The sequence below is a fragment of the Leptonychotes weddellii genome, chromosome 1, assembly GCF_054177405.1.
Source record: "Leptonychotes weddellii isolate Sample4059 chromosome 1, ASM5417740v2, whole genome shotgun sequence".
Classification (NCBI taxonomy): Eukaryota; Metazoa; Chordata; class Mammalia; order Carnivora; family Phocidae; genus Leptonychotes; species Leptonychotes weddellii.
Genome location: NC_138369.1, coordinates 64,097,789 through 64,121,053, shown reverse-complemented (window position 1 = coordinate 64,121,053; position 23,265 = coordinate 64,097,789). Strand labels below are relative to the sequence as shown.

Sequence of the window (23,265 nt, the reverse complement as noted above, 5' to 3'; positions counted from 1 at the left end):
GATCAGGCCTAAACAGCAACTTCAGGTTCTTTACATGGCAGAAATTGTTTCTGGATGTACATTTTAATTATATGGAGAACTCTTTTTTCCCTTCTGAAATTTGAGCCCTTGATTATCCTGAAGTGAATAATAAACTAGTAGCCCGTTGAAAAGTCAGAATACATCTATCAGTCTTTGGAGAAAAAAAAAATCTGTGAGCGGAGGAACTCTTTGTATTTCAGATCTTTGAGGCTGGAATGAAGAAGGAATGGGGGGGAGCTCACAGTAGCTGATGGGGTGCCACAGCAGAGAGACCTCTCCACTGCTGCCCATCTTAACAGTCAGGAGAACGGGCCAGGCTAAGGGCAGCTTGCTAGGACATCTGCCCTACCTGGTTCGTGCACAGAACAACCTCTGCAGGGACAGACCTCATTATTAACACACTGGAGGTAGAATTTTCCTTCTTTTTTTCTTTTGGCTACCTATGTTGGGCTAAGTAAGTGTGTGCTTACTTTATTCAATATTTGTATGTGGCAACATAAATTTTAAGTTGGTTGACAAGCTGCTCAGCACATCAGCTCCATGTCGTGCAAATAAAATGAGGGTGCGAGCCCAGGTCATTAATACAGAGCAGCAATGTGGTAGGTGTGAGAAAAATAAGTCATAACGCAGACACTTCCACAAGGCAGTACAGCTGTTCTCGAAATAGGGAGAAAAATGGCAGCAAGAAGTCCTGTATCCTTAAGGTTTCATTCATTCTCTCATTCATTTGTATAGATACATACTGTGCCTGGAGTCGAGAGAGCACAATGGTTAGGAGCACTGACTCTGGAATATCATATCAATGTCCCACTCCTAGTCCTGCCATTGAGGACTTGTGTAATTTGGCACAGTTGCTTATCACATGCCACAGAGGATTTTTTTTAAATAAGGCAAACCGGGAAAAATACTTTGCATAGTAACTGACACCTAAGGTTAGCTGTTATTACAGATGAGAATTGGCAGTGGCGGTCACCGGAGAGTAAGGGCTGAGATTTCCTTACTTCATCTCTTTTCTCACATTCTCACTTGGAGCAACTACCTGTTCCCCAGTGGGTCTCTTCTCAGATGCTGGAAAAGGTGGATTTGTATATGGACAAGGTTGTTTACACACTTTGGTAGACTGCCCAATTGGGTGATTTCATTCAGGACTCCCAAAAAGAAAAAAGATGATTCGTAAACACCTCCCTTCTTGAGTTTAGAAATCAAAATATACAAGAGTTACAGTTAAAGAGATCAATATGCCAAAAGAAAATAAAATTAATGCTGAAAACTCTTACCAACTTGAAAAACATAGCTTTCTTAATTAGCACCAGCAATATCAACCTGTATTTGAATTTGCATGGGTTGTGAATGCCATTTTTCCAATTAGAGCCCCTTTTTGAGAAAACTTGTTCTCTCTGTATAGATCTTACCTTCTGTAAAACAAGATCTATAGACTGGTGACATATATATTATATACATGTAATTAATATACAAATTATTCTTTCCTAGCAAATGTGTGCTTTGTTGGAGCACCATATGGTTGTGTGCAATGTGTTTTCAGTTTTTGCAGTTTGTCTTTTCAAAACTCCGGCCAGGTTGATTTTTATAGAGATGTCCTGGGGCTTTTACAGCCACAGAATTGGCTTCTGTTTTACCATTATAACCAGTAACATGATAGAACAGAAAATGACTTCTGATTTTTATTTCTTAAGGTAAAATACATAGTTTTAATATATCACCAGGCAGGAGCTTGCTTTTTGTTTTAGATTCTTGTAATATTTTATGCTTTCAAAAGCCATTGAGGAATTGTAAAAATTAACCATTTTAACTTGCTGGCAGGCAGGTAAGTGCCCCCTGCAGACTGGTTCATAAGCCCTTCTCTGCACTGAGCTTTGTAAGCCTGGCATTCATACCAGGTTCAGTATATTTAGGACCTTGTTCACTTTTAAATGAGGAGAATAGCAATGAAACCAACTATCAAAGCTGGAACAATTTCCAGTTTAGAAGAAAAGAAATGATCACCTCAGGGGTTTCTTTTTTTTTTTCTTTTCTTTTCTTTTCTTTTCTTTTTCTTGCTCTCTTTTTTTTAAGTTAGTAAGGAAAATTAGTATGGCTTCCAAAGTTAACACCACTTAAAACTGGAGCTGTGTTGTGTTTGCAGGAGAAAGTGGCCTCTTACAAGCTAACATCCGCAAAAGAGCCACCTGGTAATTTTAAGGTTCTGAGCATGTTTATTCTCTGAGCAGATATTGTTTGAGCTCTTTTCAAAGTTGTAAATTTGATGGTTTTCATCCTTCATTTCACGTATGAGGGTTCAGGTTGATTACTCTTCAAGCATTTATACCAATAGGTGAGAGTAGCAACATTAAAAAAAAAATGCATACACACGTGGATAATCAAAATTCTCTTCTATTTGTCACTGAAATGTTTTATAAGATTATTTTCCTTAGTAGAGTCACCTTCCTCATTACACTTTTTAGCTAATATTAACACTGGTTGTCATGCCCCGGCTTTGCAAGCAATGAGAGGGAATTAATATCAGATTTTTATAAAATCCACCTGAATTAGATAAGCCATATATAAATAAGACAGAGTTTAGTGAATAATTATTTGTATTAAAAGGTACATTTTTTGATACGGGAAAATACTTGTATAAATTATTTTTTTTCTTAATTTCATGGAGGTTCACTCTACCTTTAATGAGCCTTGAAGTTATAAATCTTGTGTGTGTTTATGGTTGTTTGCATTGTTTTTACTAGTGTCCCTTCCTACTGAGCTAGAGCAAACAATTGCTATTTGTAAGTAATGCAGAGGCTTATGAGAAGATAACCAGAGAAAATGATTTAAATGGTTTTAAGTTGTATTCCCTATAATAATAATTTGAAAAATAAACAAATATAGAAAACTCATAGAATGAAGCTGATCATGTTTTCCCAAAGCTTAATATTAAAACTAAATATGTATAAAGTTGGGGAGAAGAGATAGGGCCTGAATAATCAGTTCTTCTCATATTAACACATTTACTATACATTCTACTCTACATGGGGATCATTATTTGACCACCAGCATAACGGAATGCTTTGTGTAACTGCTGTGGCTTGTGAAGTTACTGACTACTTTACATTTTATTCAAATAATTAAGCCTGTTCTTCCAGTAAATCTGATGTAGTTCTGATGAATTGTGTGGTTATTTTTACAGTTACCTAAATGCAACCCTGAAGTTCCAGCAGGCAGTCCATTTGAAAACCACTATGAAGAGGACTATCTTATAATTGATGGGATAAAATTAAAAGCTGGAGAATGTATTGAAAATATAACTAACAAATTTAAAGAAATAGATGCTCTAATGTCTGAATTTTAGGGTATTATAAATATTTTCGAAAGTTAATTATAAGAACACTTACATGTTTATATTTTCCCAAAGTCAAAAACTTGAAAATAGGGAAATAGGTATATGTTATACCAAAGCTGATATTTATAATAACTTTCTATTTTATACTTTGAGAATAGCCATTGTTTTGAGAACCAATCAAATGGTACTTAAGTTAGTGTTAAAAATTTAGGATTTAAGAAGCCGTGATACTTGTATTTGTAGCTTTTTTTTCTTGTTTGCCTTAATTTTAAAATGGTTTATAAACTTACTGCACAAACACATGCTTTTTACAATGATTATTTAGGCCCTTTATTCAAATGTGGCTATTTAGATGGCTGTCAAGGCTATTATAATTCGTACAGATAATTCAAGTGTAGTAGAGACATGAGAATATGTATTGGTAGTGGAATTAAGCTACTACAAAAGAAAAGGAAATAATAAAAAAGTATTGTATAATAGAGTTGACGTTTTTCTCAGAGGTGTCAGTTGCCTTATATTGGGAAATAATCATTTCAACCATGATTCCCAAAACTGATTAACAGAGTCTAGGGGGAGGTGGGGAAGCTGTGGAAGATCAGAATCCTGGATGCTTCCCCATTGAATCAGTATCTCTGAAGGTGAGGATGGGAAAATGTGGTGAAAAAATATAAAGAGATAAATTAAGCATATTCTCAATAAAAAAATCCATAAGCATTATAGGAAGGCAAAAAGTATATCATGCAATTCCACTCCCTTAACACCTCCCCTGCCACCCCATCCTGTAGGGATCCCCACGAACAGTTTTGGTGAGTGTCCTTCTACATCGTGTTGCACACCCGTCTCTACTGCCCACACTTGCTCGCTTTCCATGCCTGTCTCTCTCCGGGGAGTATGGGGTCAGAGAAGGGGCATTCCAAGCACATGGAAACAGAAACCAAAGCTTGGAGAGAGAAGAAAGAGCAATACAGCATCTTGGCCCTATTGCTTGTTGAATTAGCTAGAGTGACCGTGTGCTGATGTGAAGGCCACCACAGCAGATGAGCAGCACTGTGTAAACAGGCTAAGGAGTTTATAACTGCAGGGGCCAAGTGGAGAGTTTTAGACAGCGGAATCCCTTTTACATTTCAGAAAGATCACACCAGCAGCAGCACAGAGGTTGGAGTGAGCAGGAGTAACACTGGGGCCAGGGGGCCTGTTAGGAGGCGGCTTGGGAATTCAGTTGCGAGATTATGAGAGCCTGAATATGGTGCTATATGAAGAGAGCGGAATGGCTTCCAGCTACCTTAATATCAATGGATTATTAGGATTTAGAGATTGGATATGGAAATGCAACAGTAGGGGGAGGTAGGAACAACTCCTGGGTTCTTGGTATTCACAATGCTGTTCACTGAAGGTCAGCATACATACAGATTGGGGGCGCCTGGGTGGCTCAGTTGGTTAAGTGTCTGACTTCAGCTCAGGTCATGATCTCAGGGTCCTGAGATTGAGCCCCACACTGGGCTCCGCGCTCAGTGGAAAGTCTGCTTCACCCTCTTCCTCTGCCCCTCCCCCACCTCGTACACACACTCTAATAAATAAATAATATCTTTAAAAAATCAATACATGCATATTAGAAATGGAGGGCAGATACCCAGTTTGGGCCAAATTGTGTGAGTTCAGCAGAAGTTCTAACTATTCATGCTTTGACAGTGCCTGCCTTTCCAAACCACTCCACGAACCAGAGTGATGATGAATAGTCTCTCAATACATCATATTTACTTCTCAGTGGTATAAAGCAATGGAAGTTAAGGCTTCCTCTTTTTCTTCCAACAGAATTTACTCCATAGCATTTCAGAAAAACTTTTCTTTTTTCTCTTGTCACTATGATTTTATATTCACAAATGTCTCAAGAAGTAATCGATCTCATTTTCCTGTTACTTCTTAGAATCAACTGTAAAATGACTACGATTGTATTTGAAGGACTTGACCCACAATTCAAGTGTTTGATATAAGCCCCCATGTAGTAGACTAATTAGAACACTTGCAGCTAATTCCTCTTGGTGGAACAGCCAGTGCTCATCGAAGTCAGATTCTATAGGTAAGATACTGAAATTTCCAGACTGAATTCATTTCTGCCACATTCTAAGTTGTAGAAGTCTGGAATTTCCACTGAAGTCTTTGTGCCCTTGAGCAGCTCAAAATGGTTCTGAGAACAAACATTTGGATTGGCTCAGTATGCAGAGGAGACTTCAATCTCCTTCCAAGAACAGGCTCTTGGGGAAAAGGCCTCTTCCAAGAAGAGGACAGAGGGGAGCCTCTGTCCATGTGAGAATACAGACTTTCAAATTTCCAGATAGAATGTGTTCAGGAAAATGGATGAAGGAGCAGTCAACTAACATCTCTATCCTCAAAGCTGAGAATCATGCCTGGCTGGCAAACCCTTCCTACTGGTAAATACTGCATTTCCAGGGTGGGCAGGCCAGATAACATACACTGGGGCAGAGCAGTGGGACCGTGGAGACACAACGCCGGCCTTCAGGTCCCAGTGCTTGTTGGGAGACCTGAGGCAAGTTTTTTTAATTTCTCTGAGCCTAGGCTTTTTTCCACAGAAGTTGCTGTGTTAGAAAACATATATATAGAACATAGGACAATCAACACACAGAAAACTATGCAAGTTATGACCACGATTGTTGTCTCAAAGCATTTCTCTTCTGACAGCCTGTTTCTCCTAGGCCCAATGGACTAACATGCTTCTTTCAGTAGAACCTGAGGTGACAAACCTGCTTCTGGGGCACTGGGACCAAGGACTTATATGTGATTATGCTGACTCCTAAGGCAGGCCTAGAGGTGGACAACACCCTACTTTTATAGCTAGAGCCTCTTGCTGGGCCCAGAGGAGGACATCATAAGGAAATTATATTGCCCATCCAGGGAGATTAAATTCTAAGTACACTAGTCATACCAAGTTTGATATGGGAGGTATAAGGCAATATGTCAGGACCTCCTGCCCAAACATTTGGGTTGGAATAAGAGCCCCTCTTTGTCTAGTTTGTGGAGTGGCTGACTGATCCTCTTTGGAATGAGTTGGGCCAAATCCACGTAGTATACAGCCTCCATGAACCTATAGAAGGGCTGGGTCTGTTGGCAGCTGAGTCCCCAGTTAGATCTACAGACTGTGGAGAGGTAAGCACCAAAGCCAGCTCTGTTGCCCTATATTCCAGGAAGTCCTGGTCCATTTGCCCTATGCTAAAAGTTGAATTTATGCAGGGATTCCCAGAGGTAAGAAGCTTAGCTTTATCTCTAGTGGAGACAGGCGATACACTTTTGATAGGTTAGCCTCTTGTTGCCACCAGTGGGATAAAGAGGGGTGTGCACCCATATACTTGCAAAAGTCTGTAGTGTCTACAGCCTTGAACTCACTGGTTCTGCAGTGGAGGGTAATGGGCCATAGATAGTTTATACATCCACTAATAGATTTAAGCACTATCATAAGCTTTATAAATCAGTCTAGAGCCTTTGTGGAGGAAATTGGTGGTTAACTCTAAAAGGAGGAACCTTGGGGTGCCTGGGTGGCTCAGTCAGTTAAACATCTGCCTTTGGCTCAGGTCATGATCTCAGGGTCCTGGGATCGAGTCCCACATTGGGCTCCCTGCTTAGCAGGGAGTCTGCTTCTGCTTCTCCCTCTGCCTGCCACTCCCCGTTTGTACTCTCTCTCTGTCAAATAAATAAATAAAATCTTTTTTAAAAATTTTAAAAAGGAGGAACCTTTTATTCATGAACTTGAACTGATCTGTGTCATGCTTTTGATGGAACCAAACCATTCTATCATCTAATGCTCTACCAAATAACTGGTATTCCATGACTCCACTATTTATTGGGGCTAACAAATGGTATAGTTCTGTTCCACACACTTCCAGACTGGTAGAATTTGCGCCTGCGGCCCTTCCAAGGGACAAAGGTAAGATTTTGAAAATCCAAAATAGAAATAACCAAATCCTGTTCTCTTATTTCTTCTCTATGGTTCCAAGAAGAGATCTAAACATAGTACGATTAAAAAATTCTAAGTTCTTCTTTAGGGCTAAGCCAGATCTTGCTATCACTCAGTAGAGTTCTAGAAGAGTTGTTTCATACAGATAAATTTGACCTTAAGGTTCAAGTGGAACATTCTGTGTATGCAAATCTAAATATTAGGATTTTTCCACCCACTGATTTGTTGCATGATGTAAGCACGCAGAGCAGTGAGCAGCATAATCAAATGAAAGGGCGGGGGAGCTAGGAGAAACTCGTTTGCCAAGAAAAATTTTGAAAGCATGAGCTGTTTGCTTTTAAATAAATGCATATAGGTAAATACTACAAGAAAGGAGATATGCTCAGAACCAAATAAAACACAGTTTGCAAGCAGCCCAGAAGTTGTTGGCTTAAAAAATAAAACTGTTTCTAATCTTCAGCCTCTCCAGCCAGAAAAAGATGCTCGGATTTAGATATGGCCTGGGGACAAAGATCAAGTCTAGGGTCTGGTTGTTGAATCATAGCAGGAGAGACAAAGACCAAATCTAGGTGGCTTGCAGGAAAACATGGCCTCAGGGTAAAGACCCAATCAGGGGTGTGGCTAATAACATTACAAACTATTACAAAGTGACTTTTAAACCTCCTATGAAGCTTAAAGGGATAGTACTACTGCCACCAGATGTGCCCAAAGTGCTAGTAATTAAATCGGGAGAGAAAAGCCTGTCTTGAAAAAAATTGTGGCTTTGACACGTAGAATGGACTGGAATCAAATATATAGAAAACCCACTAAGTTGTAGGGAAAAAATGACTCTGCCTAAGGAGGTGTGAAGTAGTTGCTGATCCAAGTTCTTTGTGTCTTCCTGCACTGCATAATTATCATGGCTCTGTCACAGTCAGAGTGTACTTCCTGCCTTGTGACTTTGGCCTCGGCCTCTTGTTTGATCAATGAAACAGAGCTGGAGTGATGGTACCAATTTATAGTCGAGGACTTAGGAGGCTTTGGGGGTTTCCTCTTTACCTCTTGTACCTCTGCCATCGTCTTGAAAAGAACATGCTCCGGCAAGCCTTCTAGTTCAGGAAGGATGAAAGGCCAAGGAGAAGACCCAGACCCAGAGACGTGCCAAAGGAAGCAGAGCTGCCCCAAGTGATCTGTAGATCCTGAATAGAAAAAAAGTGTTTTGCTTTTAGCCACTGAGTTTTGGGGTGGTTTGTTACACAGCATTATTGTAGCAATAGTTAACGAATACACCTGATTTCTTAGTTCCAGCAACAGTTTCACCAATCAGCTCTGGTGGTAGCTTTCCAGCTGTATCTGGCCCGTGGGATGTTTTCTTCTTAGGATGGAGCTACTATCAAAATAGCCCTGCCTCCTGGGATGGACCCAGAGTGCTAGCGCAAGGCCTTGTGCCCAGTGACACTCCCAGCTTTTTTTGGATCTGGTCCAGATTGGCTCCTCAACGGGGGAGGCTTAGCCCATTCCCTGCCCAGCTCACAGTGGTGAATTTTATTGTAAAGTGCCTCAGATTACTTTATCATGGAGGCAGCATATATATAGATATTATAAGTAAATAGGATACCAACACCACCTATCACTAAGGGTTCATAAGAGTGGGTCACTTCTTCCTTTTAAGTATTTTTAGACTCTATAGTGTTTACAAAAGGTGGAGATATGCCCATAATGGTGGAATGTCTCATTTGGCAAAGAAGAGTATGCATATAATTCCATCCCATTTCTGGTCCTCAAGTCTTCCTTAGCCCTTTGGTATGGTATCATAGGATTTTATGTTGCAAAATCTAGTTTGGGGTCCAGATTTTATTAACTTGTCTAAGTCACATGACCAGTAGATGGAAAGGCCAGAATTTGAGTACATTTCTGTCTGTTCCAGATCCCATGCCCTTGATTACTATCTATACTGTTTCATAATCTGGTTACTAGGTGGGTGGTGGATTGAGCATCTAGTTTCCTCATATGTGAAATGCGGACAGAACTATCTAAGCAAAAGTATTGTTGTAAGGAATAAATGAGATATTTTATGTGAAAGTGCTTTGTAAATCAACTTTATTTCCCATCCTTTCTGAAGGAAACAGAGTATGTGTTTAAGTACATTGCAATTAATAATTACTGGGCTAAAATGTAATTATACATTTGAAATGATCACTTACTTTTGTATTACTCTATTAGTCATCAATATCAGAGTTCCTTTTTTCCTCTTTTTTAAAATTAATCTTTGGAAACTGATGCTAGCGGCATGTGATCTTCTCTCTGATGGGTGTGTTAAGAGCAATGTCTATCTTTTAGGGGACATCTCACTGTTGAATTTCAGCTAATCACCTTGCTTTCTTCACAGACATTCGGTTAAAAAAGAAAAAGGGGAAAAAAGTCTTAATGTTGATGGGTAGTGGCAGGATTGTGTGGCATTTTGGATGTGTTCCAGTAAATGTATGGATGTCTTTCATAGGGAACCTGGGTTGTGTTCAGCATGCCCTCCTCCAGCAGTTGGACTTTCGGCCCTGGCTCCAAAGATCTTTTGAAAGACAGGAAGCTCACCAAAATATTTGACCAGAATTAGTCTATGTTAGCAGTGACACTTGCTTATTATGACATACAATTAAATTGCATAAGTATAAAATTTTGTAAAACAGCCCTCTTGCAATTTGCAGAGGGAAAGGAGCAGGGAGGAGATAACTATGAATGTGGCCATGCCCCCTCTCTTCTGGAGCTTATAATCCAGTGGTGGAAGAACATAAAAATATATAAGTGGTCCACAAAATAAAGTGCATTTGAAGATTGAATGTCTGAAAGCAGAAGGGAGGTCTCTTTCTAGATAGCTGAGAGTCACTAATTACAAAATCCCTTAATACAATTCCTTCTGTGTCAGGTGCCCCCTGCCAGAAGTGAGAAACCACCCTACAGAGTTTGACGTCTACAGACAGCTTTTGCCCTTAGCTGCCAACAGAATAGTTATTCATGGAGGGAGTCAAGCGAGAACTAGGGTTCCCTACTCAAGTCCCTGCTTTGGTTCTTCTCAATTGCAGAGAAGGCCAATGACAATGATACCTGATCTTTAAACCTGATAAAGTCTTGACCTAAGGGGACTCAGTACTTTTACCAACACAGCTGGAAGAGACCCCCAGGTCCTCAATATGATCACCACCATTTACCCTCCCCACTTCCTGTTTAGTTGTCTGGCTGCCATCCATTGCCCCCGTTCCTCTATAACCTCTAGAACTTCCCCTGCTACTGTGGATGAAGCCAAAGTGTGGGAGGCACAGGAGGGGGGATTGGCAAGGCACACTCATCTCGGATGGTAGTTCTAAATGAGCCCGCAAGCTCTCAGAGCCCCTTCACTCCAGAGGGGGCAGCGCTGTACTTCTTCAGGGTAAGTGGCAGCCACACAGCCTCCAACCCCTGCCTGTGGTCTTTCTTCCACCTCTCCCACGGACTCCTGGTCTCCTCTCTCGGTGGCCACTGCTCCCAGGCAGAACCAGAGCTGGAAACTACCTGATCTAGGAAAGCCTGACTTCTTCCCAGCGAACGAGGGTTAGGGTGTGGATGTGCAGCAGTGTGTGATGAAAGTGCAGATTATTTGGAATTGGGGGTCCAACCTTATGAGGTTATGTGTTAGGTACTTATGTGTTAAGTCCTGGGGAATAGATGTGAAAGGAGAGGAGAGTGAGATTAATTCTGACTCCAGAAACAGCTTCATGGAGGCATTTTCTTCCTTCCCTCCTTCAGTACTATGGGCCAGGTTTCGTGTTAGGCACGAGTAATACAACAGTGACCAAGACACACCTGATCTCCAACCCCATGGAACTGATTCTGACTTCGGGCAAGCTGCCTTAGCCTCTCTGTGCCTCACTCTCTTTCTCTGAAAATTGGGATGATGGTGATGATAATAATAGTAATAACAATACTAATCTCCTAGAATGGTTGAACAGAATGAAATGAGTGAAAATGGGGAAGGCACCTAGCAAAGGCCCTGGCGCATTGGCTGCTGTGTAAGTATCACTATTTTTATAGTCTAGTTGGGAAGAGCGACCTGTGAAGCAAAGCCAGAATTTGAAGGTAGAAGAGTGGGCTGGCTGGAGACCATGAGAGTCACAGGCTGGACAAAGCACAGAGGAAGAGCAGATAACCCTAACCCGAGTAAGCAGAGCACAGTGGATGGTGGGTTTGATGGGAAGAATGTTGGGAATGAAGGCTGGACCAGGAAGGTTGGGCTTTGCTCAAAGAAAGCCTTGCATATCACACTAAAGGGGCAGCGCTTCGTTCAGCAAGAGAGCCGGGTATTTTGGTAAGGAAGAGCAAGGACCAGCGGAATCTCCAAGATCAACCCCAAGGGTGCCAGGCGCTGCGACTGGCTTGGAATCAGACCGTGGTGCGATCTGCATGCACGGAGCGGGCAGCGGGCAGACATTACTATGCCAGCCGGTGCCCCTCTATCTGAGGAAATCCGTGCCCCGATGTTAGCTCAGATTGTCAGCTTCCTCGGAGAGTGCCGTAGGGTTGCCAGCAAGCAGCCGGGGACTGGAAGGTGAGGTGTCTCGGCGAAGTCTTATTAAACTCTCAGCTGCCTGGGAATAACGCGCCACAGCAGCAGAGTTTTAAATGGCAAAGGGTCTCTGGCTATCAGAAAGGTTACAGGTAGATACTTTCATTTGTCCTCCATGAAGCTTAATATTTTCTTCTGTTCAAGTCAACTTATAGACCTCATTACTTCAAGTTCATCGGGTGGCTAGCGCAGACTTTTTGATTTTACTGTGCTTTCAGAATTGTGTTGGAGAAGAGCTAATGCATTTTTAACCAACTTCAGCAATCTGAAGCTCTTTGGGGCTGTAGTGTTTTAATATGATTGTTGCTAACTCTCTGAGAGTGGTATCTATCTGTGTCAAGAGAAATTCTCATTATTGTGGGGTGAGCTCCAGGAGGTGGGGGCTCCGTGTCTTCCACTCGTGACCCACCCAGACCATGGCATAGTGCCTTGTGTGGGTTAGAACACCAGTTCTATTTTGATATTGATTTAAAACTTTCTGCCAGTCTCGCCTGTTCAAAAACGTTTTCCAACAAGCCCTATACTCAAACACCTTTGGACTGAATCTCAGGTGGTCATTGCTTTTTTTTTTTTTTTTTTTTCCAGTTCCCCAAATCCTGACAAGCTCTAGCTCTTTCCATTATCTATTGCTACAGTAATGCAGGGTATTGGGCTACCATAAAATGCCAGGGGCAAACAACAAAGCACATTTTTTAGTTTGGGAACCTGCAAGGTTCAGCCAATTTGGCTACTTACAGGTGATCTCAGTTGTGTGTCTGTGGTCGGCTGCAGGTCTGCTTAGGTGTGGTTCTTCTGTTGATCATGCTAGGCTTATTTGTCTATCGGGGACCAGCTAGCAGTCAGATGATCTAGGGAAGTCTCAGATGGGGAAATGGGGCAACTCAGCTCTGCTTCATGCATCACCTGTCATCTTCAACAAGCTAGCCCAGGCATGTTCTCCTGCCAGGGGACAAGAATAAGAGTAAGAGAAAATTCCAGTAAGAAAATGCAAATCACTTTACAATTCTACCAACTACAGATAAATCACTGTTGACATTTAAAAATTTCTACAACCTTATTTCCAAGAAAATATGTACTCTTAAATGCACATATGGAACAACAATCACGTAATATTTCCATCACTTTTTTCTCTTAACTATGTATTGTGAATGTATTTCATTGTCACAAGATGTTGTTCTACAACATGATTTTTTAATGATTGCTTAGTATTTCATTGTATTTTTAACCATACAGTGAAATACTCCCTTCCTTGATGGACATTTAATTTGTTTCTGCATTTCCAATTATACAGTTATAAGCCACTCTGTCATGAACATCCTTCTCATTCCATCTTTGTGTACCTTAATTTTTTTTCAAGTCTTTCCTAGAAGAGGAATTAATAAGTGAGATTATCTACACAGTTGCAAGGCTTTTTATGGCTATCATTTATTATCTTCCATCAGAGGTGTATGAGTGTCTGTTTCTCTGCTAGACTGGGGTTTGGTTTCTACTTGAATTTTGTGTTACTTAAAGCAGTGCATTGAGTTAATCTCTGTCTTAAGGAACATCGACTAAATGACTATGAGATGGTAGATTTTTTTCCCGAATTCCTTAGAGAGGGATGAAAATTAGCATGAACATAGGCCATAGATGCAGGCTGAAATGTGTGACTGAGATAAGAATAATAATAAATCAGGTGATGGGCAGGAGAGAATGTTAAAAGAAACAATGGTCACTTGATTTAGACATTAAATGTCCTTTCGGTCAATCACTGTCGTGACAAATACTAGTTTGGAGAGTCATTGGACTAGAAAAAGTTTTGGTGGACTGATAAATTTAAAAATCTAGGAAGTTACATTCCAATTTGGGCAAGAGTGGGGAAGTCGAGGTGCTTGAGAGAATAACATCAGTTTCTACTGATTTCTTTTACTGAGGTAGTCACATGGCTTCCCCTGGGGTATTATAATCATGATCGGTGAGTATTTGATCTTAGGTTACTTAGCTGACTATTCCTAAAATCCACCTTTCTTGTATTAAATTGAAATTGCTTATAGTGAGAGCATGAAGCATTATTTTCCATTGACATGTGTGATTATTTTATGTATTTGTAATTTTCGCTTTTAGTGCCCAGAGAAAAACTGGCTTTGGATGATAGTTCTTGCCCTCCTACACAAAGTATTTAAATTCATTCAAAACCATTATTGCTCCAAAATTTTTACCTTCCACACAATGGACTATGAGTACCTCCTTCCTGGGGTCTGGGCTTTATTCATAATCCATGGACCTGGCACAGAAAGCAAGGTGCTTGATAAATACTGTTTATAAATGTTTAAACACGCTTGCCCAAATGAGGATTAAATTTGCCATCTGACTTGGCCTTTCTAATTATGTATTCTCAAATCTGATTGAACCTTGAATGTGTTTATCATGTAGTACTTAATTACACATGGGCATGTGTGCTTCATTTTTTATTTCATGTGTGGTAGCCAGTCTCCAAGATGATTCTCACCTGGGATTCATACCCTTGCTTGGCCCCCTTCCACACTGAACAAAGCTCACCTGGGTCACCATGAAAGTATCTCAAACATGACACATTCTGACCTCCAAGGCTGGGTCATAAGAGACGTTGTGGCTTCCACTGTACTCTCGTTTTGGATCCCTCATCTGGAAGAATCCAGCTGTGCGGCAGGAGCGCACTCAAGCAGAGGTCCATGTGGTGGAACTGAAGCCTTCTGCCAACACCAGCACTAACCTGACGACCACGTGACGGAGCTCTTCTGGAAGTGACCCTCCAGCGCCAGTCCCGCCTTCAGATGACCACAGCTCAGTATCTCGACTGCAAGCTCATGAGACCCTCTGAGCCAGAACGACCCAGCCGAGCATTCCTCAATTCCTGACCCACAGAAACTGTGTGTGATAATAAATGTTCATTGTTTTAAGTTACTAATGTTTGGGGTTAATTTGTTACATGGCAACATGGGGTTAATTTGTTACATAGCTAATATAATGGGTGACAGGCTCTTCTCACCAAATAGATGATAAGCATCTTAAAAAGAAGAATCATATCTTTCATTTCTTTCAGTGACTCGCGTTGTATTGAGATATTAGTCAAAATAAATGGTGTTAATGCTTCACAATTACCTTCTAGTCAAATCAACAAATATTTAATGCCCACCAGACACTCTCTAGGAGCTAAGCAAAGCAGTAAACAAAAAGGAACAAAGTAAATGCTGGTGGATAAGACCTGTAGAAATTAAAAAAAAAAAAAAAAGATATGGACCAGGTCAGTGAAGATATGAAGCTAAGAAGAAAAATCAAAGATGGGGATGCTATTTTACGTATTTGATATAGGGTGTCAGCAAAGCTTTCTCTGATGAGACACTTAAGCAGAGAACTATGCATGTGTCTGGAAGGAGCATCCCAAGCGAGGAAATTGCAAGTTCAAAGGCCATTAGACTGGAAGAATGTAGCCCGTTCACTAAGACCCATATGGCTGAGGCTGAATTCACCATTTGTTGCAGATTTCACTAGTTAGTTCATTGTGTTTTTCACCAGTCCAACTACACATTTAAATCTCTCTCAGTGGCTTGGACTCCTTTTTCTTTTGTTTTCCGAATTTGAATTGGGCACTGGATGTTGGTGTACTTTAAACCTATTTAAAGACCTATTTATGTAAATGAATCATTATATAAACATGAACATGGCTAACGAGTCAAAATAGGCTAATATTTGTAGCTGGAATGGAGAATTAGAAAATTCACTGATTGCAATCTTCCTTTCATTACTTCTGCCCACTTGAAGCTTTCTGACTTCATTAAAGCCATTAGCGCCTACCAATAAATTACATAGCTTTTGTAGTAACACAAATATGTGTGAATGTTTCTGACATTGCAGGAAATAATCAGGTTCAATCAATATATGTTTATCAAGACATTAGGTCTCAAATCGATGAGTAATTAGCTCTCCCAACAGGAGAACAAATAAAACTCTGTTTCCTAAATGTTCCTGTCATTCTATGCCGCGAATTTCACCTCTTTTCCCTCTCTTGCTGCAAGAAACACATGTCAAAATGAATCGAGTGATCACTGACTAATGAGTTCTGCTTTGACTACAGCATGTTGGTGATCATAAATAAATGAAATTGTGTTTGTATTTCATAGACATCTGAACTTTTTTAATCTTGCATTTCACCTCAGATAAACAAGTTTATCTTTAATAGGTAAACACCCCTCTGAAAGGCATTAGGCAGAACTTAATCCTACATTTAACATTTTAAAAACAAGAGCTCCTGCAGTTCTCCTATGGCAGCAGTGTTCTCTCGATATAAAACTGACAGTTTTCTTTCTTGCTTGCTCTCTTTTATAAACATAATCTTGGCAAATTAATGGATTATTTTATTTGTGCTTTAATTCTGAAGAGCAGATTTCATAGAGCGGGAGACATAGGGGAAGGCGGGGAGTAGGGTACAGAGAAAGAATCAGAGAGGAAGCTAGAAAGACATACAGAAACAGAGATGCAGACAGAAATCCTGTAGTGCACACACACGATATGCACACGTGTGTGTGCATGGGTGTGTGCGTGGGTGTGAAGAGGGAAGAGAATAGAGCGATTGCCACTGAGATATAACTAGAAAGGAGAAAGGACAACTGTTTAAAGACTAGGATTTGTTTGTGGGAGGAAAAAGAGTATGTTACTTAAAGAAAAAAGATTAGTACTGAAAAAAAAATAATTACTCTGTGTTTTTCTTCTTAAATAAAAATAAGTGGCTATTCAAACTGAGAGGCAAAATATTAGAGATAACTAAAAGGAAATGCACTTAATAAATAGTTTACCCAGAAACCTACTACTGTACATTTTTATCAGAGCAAATTAATTTAAAATACTTGAGGACCAGGCATGTGTAGTATCATTTATAATGAATTTTTCCTGAGCTCTGAAACGTTTACTGTATCGCGTAGGCTATGAAAACAGGTTCTTTAAATCTCTAGAGAATTTTTTTATTAGCCTAGTCGTGCATAGGCAAAAGTATTTTTAAAAAATATTTCTTTGGTGCATATTTAATGAATATGAAGTGTTTAAAACATAGACACACTTGAATATGGTAATGATTTACCAAAACCATTAACTTTAGTGGAAAGCAAGCAAATGAATTTTAAGGATAAAGAAATTTTAATCTTTCTTACAAATGATTTTTTATGAGCTGTAATGCCAATGACCTTATAAATTTGGATAAATGTAAACATGCTGAAATCTATTCATGTTAAATGCACAATCCTTAAAGACATTTGATTTAAGAACACTAAAACAAATTTTTTGGATTAACAGAACCTCAAGAATTTGGTTCTCTAAGTAGCAAGAACTTTAAATGTTTATTCTCCAGAGATGATTTTCTCTAAACAGTAGTTTCAAGAGAATTCAAGAGTGATTTTATCAAAGAGAAAATTTTCAACAATTCTTTAACCATTTTAACTAAAACAAAATAGAACAATAAACAAACAAAACAAAGCAGTAAATCCTCATAAATATTTTCCCCCAAGGACTCCTTTCTTTTGGAAGCTACATTTCAAAGGAAACTTAATCTGTGTGTTCCTGATTCATTTATACACCTCAGAGCCATTTCAAATACCAACACAACTTATGAACCTTCTTATAAGGCTTTTCAAAGATATTTTTTTTTTAAAGATTTTATTTATTTATTTGAGACAGAGAGAATGAGAGAGAGAGAGCACATGAGAGGGGGGAGGGTCAGAGGGAGAAGCAGGCTCCCCGCCGAGCAGGGAGCCCGATGCGGGACTCGATCCAGGGACTCGATCCAGGGACTCCAGGATCGTGACCTGAGCCGAAGGCAGTTGCTTAACCAACTGAGCCACCCAGGTGCCCCTTTTCAAAGATATTTTTATTTGAACTAGAAAGTCATGTTTTGCTGGCAGTAAATGGAGCTTGGGTGTGGGAGAAAAAGTTAGCTTGGAGCCCACAGAGTTCAAGTGACTCCAAACAAGGTCAAAGCTATTCTTCTAGTCTCAAATGAGATTGAAATAAAGAATAGAAATGTTCACTGTGTGATAGCATTCGTGAGCCAAAGATTTTTAGAAGAAATAAAAAGTTCTCTTGAAACCATTAAATATCTAAGGCTCAAAACAGATTCTACAGAAAATAGAATAGGTTGGAATTTCTTGAATTTGCTTGGTGTGCATTTAAATACTTTTTTTTATTTAAAGACAAATGTTTAAGAACACATTTTTGAAGCTTGTGTATTTGTGTTGCTGGATGTCTTCGTTGGGGTTTCCCCCAGAATTGGACAAGATTTGGGCTCAGTGGTTTATTTGGGACAGATAACACAGATAATTTGTGCCAGACAACACAGTACAGTAGGAAGGCAGGGAAGTGACACGGGGAAGGGAAGGGGCCACTGAAGGTGTGCTATCAACAAGTTACCCTTGTGGGCAACTGGAGCTCGGTCGTGCTGGGGAACCCTGGGAGCCAGCAGAGGGACACGCCTCAGAGCTATCCCTGGGAAGGGGGGGTATAGGGAGGAAGCTGGGGTATTTATACACCAGTTCCCACTGGCCATTAGTTAAGGGCTGCTCATAGAGGATGGTAATTCCCATGCTTCTGATCTGCTGTGCACACTGGAATGGACTAAGATGATCAGGATGAGACGGTGACAAGGTGATGTGGGAGGCACAGACAACATCTACTACTCTGACACTCACTCTGTTTTATTTCAGAGTAACAACCGTAGGAAGCTTATGGTGGAGAATTAAGAAAAGTTTTATCTAAGTGAGTTTGTCAATTAAATGCTTTTTTCAAGCAAAAGAAAATTTGTGATTGATGAAAGAAACTTAAAAATCAGACTCAGTGTGTATTTGCTTTGACGCTCCACTTGCCTTTGCGTGAATGATGATAGCTAACTTTGTTAACCACTTATTATGTGCCTGGCACTGTGCTATGTGCATAAGCTTGTAATATAATATTTGATCCTCACAACCACTCAAGGAAATGGGCACTGCTATTGTCCATGTCTTACAGATGAGAAAACTGCCACACAAAAATGTTCTGTAACTTGCCCACTCTTGCAGCCGAGCTGGGGTTCCAATTCAATCTGGCTCCGGAACTGTGGTCTTCAACACTACACATACCATCTTGCTAGATAATCTAGTGTACATGATTTTCCCATTCTATATTTCTTCTTTTACTGTTGAAAGCCATGTGATTACTAACCATACTAATGCCCGAGACAAGAGATGGTTGCAGAACCACTATGCCCTGCCCCTTTGACTTCACAGGTGCACGTTAGAGTTTAGCGCCCTGCAGCCATTTGCAGAGCTCATCAGTGTTGGTGGCTAATTGTTGCCTAAAATGTAAGTGCCCACACTGCTTACTTCTCATCTGCTGATGGGCTTTCCCGGTGACCTCCGGGCCTGTCCATGGGCTAACATGGCACATCAGCACCTTTTCCCACTCATCTTAATGGAGGAGTCCTATGAGGAAGTTATTTTTGGAACATGTATTCTTTCTATACTTTGACTTTCATCAAGTTTTCAGTCTTTTAGAACTCATGGTTATCTTGAAGTCACACTAAACTTAAATAAACTTAGAGGGGCACTTGGCTGGCTCAGTCAGGAGAGTATGTGACTCTTGATTTCAGGGTTGTGAGTATGAACCCCACGTTGGGACACTTAAAAATAAAATCTTTAAAAGAACTAAATAATTAAATTATACAACAGAAAACACCTTTGGAGCCAAATAAGGGCTGAATGTGTGAGTGTTTCAAAGCATGAGAAATTGCATGTGCACACAACGGATTACAGAGTTGTAGATGAGGTCACCTGACTTCATTGTCCCTTGGCATATGTGTGAAACTAAGCACTGGGTTCATCTACACATAGTACACAATTCAGATTTGTCTTGTATGATATTTTACAAACAGAAACTGTTTAGCAAATTGGTTCACCTATCTTTGTCTAAAATGGTAAAGTTGCAGTTTCACTCCTTATAGCATATATGTTCATGGTTTTTTTTTTTAAACTTTTTTTTTTTTTTTAAGATTTATTTGTCAGAGAGAGAGAGCACAAGCAGAGGGAGTGGGAGAGGGAGAAGCAGGCTCCCCGCGGAGCAGGGAGCCCGATGCGGGGCTCGATCCCAGAACCCTGGGATCATGACCTGAGCCGAAGGCAGACGCTTAACGACTGAGCCACCCAGGCGTCCCTATATTCATATGTTTTTAAGTGAAAGTTGTCATATGTCCCTAAAATAGGAGGTGGGTTATGGAGAAGCCATTGTAAGAAAAGTGGCATAGCTTTCCAAGAGTTACTGACTGAACAGCCTAAGTGAGGTGATTCTATATATTTGCTTCCCAGTTGGTATTAGGATAAATAAAAATCTGGTATGAAGGGACCTCCATTTGTCATGTACTCTTTTTATAGTGTACTTTTTGGTGCACTTTTCAATTGTTTGGGTTTTTTTGTTTTTTTTTTAACTTTAAGTCCTTAAATTTTTTAAATTAACAGCGAAATTTCTTCTGGTCTCAAATGTATTATTGGAAGTAAACTAAGTTAAAGTGTGAATGCAGGGAATCCAAAGTTGGAAATACTCATTTATTCCTATAAAAAAAGAAAATGTTGTTTTTTAAAGTGACCAAGAGGCCAAAATTAATTCTGTATTCTAAAAAGAGAATAAGGTGATCCCCAAAATGACAGAGTAGTAAGTTTTACCCCAAGTTCCAGAAAAGCTGTTTTTTCAGATATTATTTCAAGACCTCATAATACAATGTAGAGAGAGAATAAAGAGGTAAACACAAACAGACCCTGTTCTGGAAGGAAAAATCATCCTAGTTATTAAATTCTTGAAAAGAGTAAACAAAAATGGTATCGCTTTTCCCCAGGACTTTATGAGAATAGTTTACTTGGATTTTAAAGGTTGTGATAAGGCTTTTAAATGAAGCCTGTGACAGGCTCCTGTCTACACAAGCCACGTGGAATATCCAAAGGACACAGAGCAACTGCCTTTCTGGGTACAAAGGACCAGGTCCCAACTTGTCCAAGGAAATAACCTTTTATAAGAGGACATGGGTGCCCAGTGATCACATTTTGCCATGATAAATTGATGATGAACATCAATTCTGTGCTGAAGGGAAACACTGGGTTGTGAGAATTTCCAGAAATAAATGGATAGGCAGCAGAGATAAAGACAGTGTTTTTGTTCTTAATGTCATCTACTTTCCTTGATTGCTGACATTGTATTTGGAACTGAGTGAGATGTTTAATAATCAACAGTGCAAGGAGATACAGGTTTAAGGAGGAATCACTCACAGTACTTGACCTGGGAAGATGGCCCAGCTGTGGCAGACACCTTTGGAAAGGTTTTCTGGCCCCTGAACACAGAAGATTATGTTCTATGAGATTATACTGTATCCTCTCCAGCTATTTGTCCCTCTTGGGAATTTGGAATTGGAAACAAAGAAGCAGAAATTAGGAGTTACAGTGGGTTAATGGAAAGTGTTTATAAAAAGGTCCATAAACTTGAATACTGGGACTCCAGGATCTGCCTAATTCCTGTTGTATCAGTTAGCTATTGCTATGTAACAAATTATTCCCAAACTCAGTGGCTTACAACAATGATCATTTGTTAGTAATAATGCACACACTTATGAGTTGTCTGACCTGCATTTCGGTTCACTCATGCATCGTGGTGTTGGCTGGGGGATCTGATTTTGATTGGGCCAACGCTATTCCACGTGTCTTACCTGCTGACAGGGCAGAGAACTAGCTCAGGCGTGTTCTTCTCATGGCACCAACACAAGAGAATGAGCAGAAACATGGAAGTTTCTTTGAAGAGTAGGCTTGGAATTTGCACACGGTTATTTCCATCTCATTCAATTTGTCCAAAATAAGTTATGTGGCTGAGCAGAGATATGAAGGTAGGGAGAGAGAGTGTGCCTCTTTAGGGAGAGGAATGACGAGTTCATGTGACACAGGGAGAGGTAAAGCACTGGGCCCTTTCGTGCAATCTACCGTGTGCTCTGACAGAATATCAGTTGTATTGATTGTTTAGCCTCCTGCATCTATTCAATACGTTCACTTCTTTTCCCCACCTCAGAAGTAACAAGCAGGAAGCTCATTAGCACTGCTGAAGGAATGCACTCCGCAGTGTCCTGGTTTAAGATCCAGTTCTCATGTCCATGGCCTTGGGTGGAAGAGGCAAGGAACCAAACTCTTCTTTATACAGGCAGTCCACTGGGACAGGGGAAGAGCAACAATTCTCCTGTAATCCAGGACATCCCAAAACACAGGCTTAGAGTTTGGTTTTTATTCAAATCCTGAAACCCCTCCTTTAACTCCATCCAAGTCCCTGCCGGTTATCTTCCTTGGGGAAGTCCATCCCCCAGGACATTCCAACAACGTTGCCTATTTCCATTTCCAAATCAGGCACCTCGTTGTACCACCATGTGCTTAAACTAGAAGTGGTTTGTTGTCCTGGGACATTTTATTTGGTGGTGGCTTCCCCAGGGCTGAGGATTACAATGGAATATGCCTGGTCAGGGCTAGCTTTATCTGTCTAGAGGAATGGGGACCTTTTTCTGATTGACATACCAGTGTCACATAATAGCCTTGGCTTTCTTTCTTTCTTTCTTTTTTTTTTTTTAAGTGGTCAGTAGGATTTATTGAAATAATGAGTAAATATATATGCTATCAATCTACTCACAATTTTCTTAATTCTTCTTTGGTGATAATCCTAATGCTGGGTGGTTTTCTTCCAAATTAGTGCAAGCTATAGATGCCTTGTTGTTCAAATTATTCAAAGAAGCAAATTTTACCATCTAGTATAATTTATAGCCACTAGTTGGTCTTGGAGTGACTTTTTCCCCCAACGCTCCCTGTATTTTGGTGCAAGCCTCTTTTCCTTTGGAATGTTAACTCCACTTATTTCGTAAGTGCTACTTGAATTTGAGCATACTAATATATTTTGTTTTCAATTTTACTGTCCATCTCTAGCTGAGGCTGACTCTGGTTACTTGTATGCAAAAGGATCTTAGCTAATACCTTCGCCTAAGAAATAGTGCAAAGAAGCATCAGGATTGCTTAATCAACATGGCAGCTCTATCTGCAAAAGTTTAAAAAAAAAAAAGCCAAAGTAGTCTTGGCTGTATTAGCAGCATCAGGCAATTACGGAATCTGCTGCAATAAATGGCCAAGGTTATGGCACCCATAAAGTTTAATTTGCATTCTGAATATTGTGATGTGTTCACTGAGAATGCAAAGCAGGCTCTGCAGGATGTGAGCAGCTAAATTACAGTGCATTTCAGGATTTCGTTGGTTCACGCAAAGGCAGGATGGAATGACTTGCTAGTGTGTGGTCGGCCTCAACCTTCACCTTCGTCAGCAGGACATA

General features: G+C 40.2%; 1 protein-coding gene across 5 annotated transcripts in view; it reads left to right on the top strand.

Annotated features, from left to right (window-relative positions):
* The window catches only part of ZCWPW2 (zinc finger CW-type and PWWP domain containing 2), a 312,121-nt gene that overhangs the window by 111,635 nt on the left and 177,221 nt on the right, over positions 1-23,265 (top strand). Inside the window, exon 10 of one of the 5 annotated variants that reach the window (XM_031037162.2) lies at positions 3,203-12,381. The exons of 3 other annotated variants lie outside the window; for them this stretch is intronic. In XM_031037162.2, coding sequence (XP_030893022.2) covers positions 3,203-3,364 — 162 coding nt within the window. In that variant the 3' untranslated portion in view covers positions 3,365-12,381. Of the gene's footprint in view, positions 1-221; positions 12,382-23,265 lie in introns of those variants that run through there. One more of the 5 variants, XM_081825537.1, reaches the window with a different exon arrangement.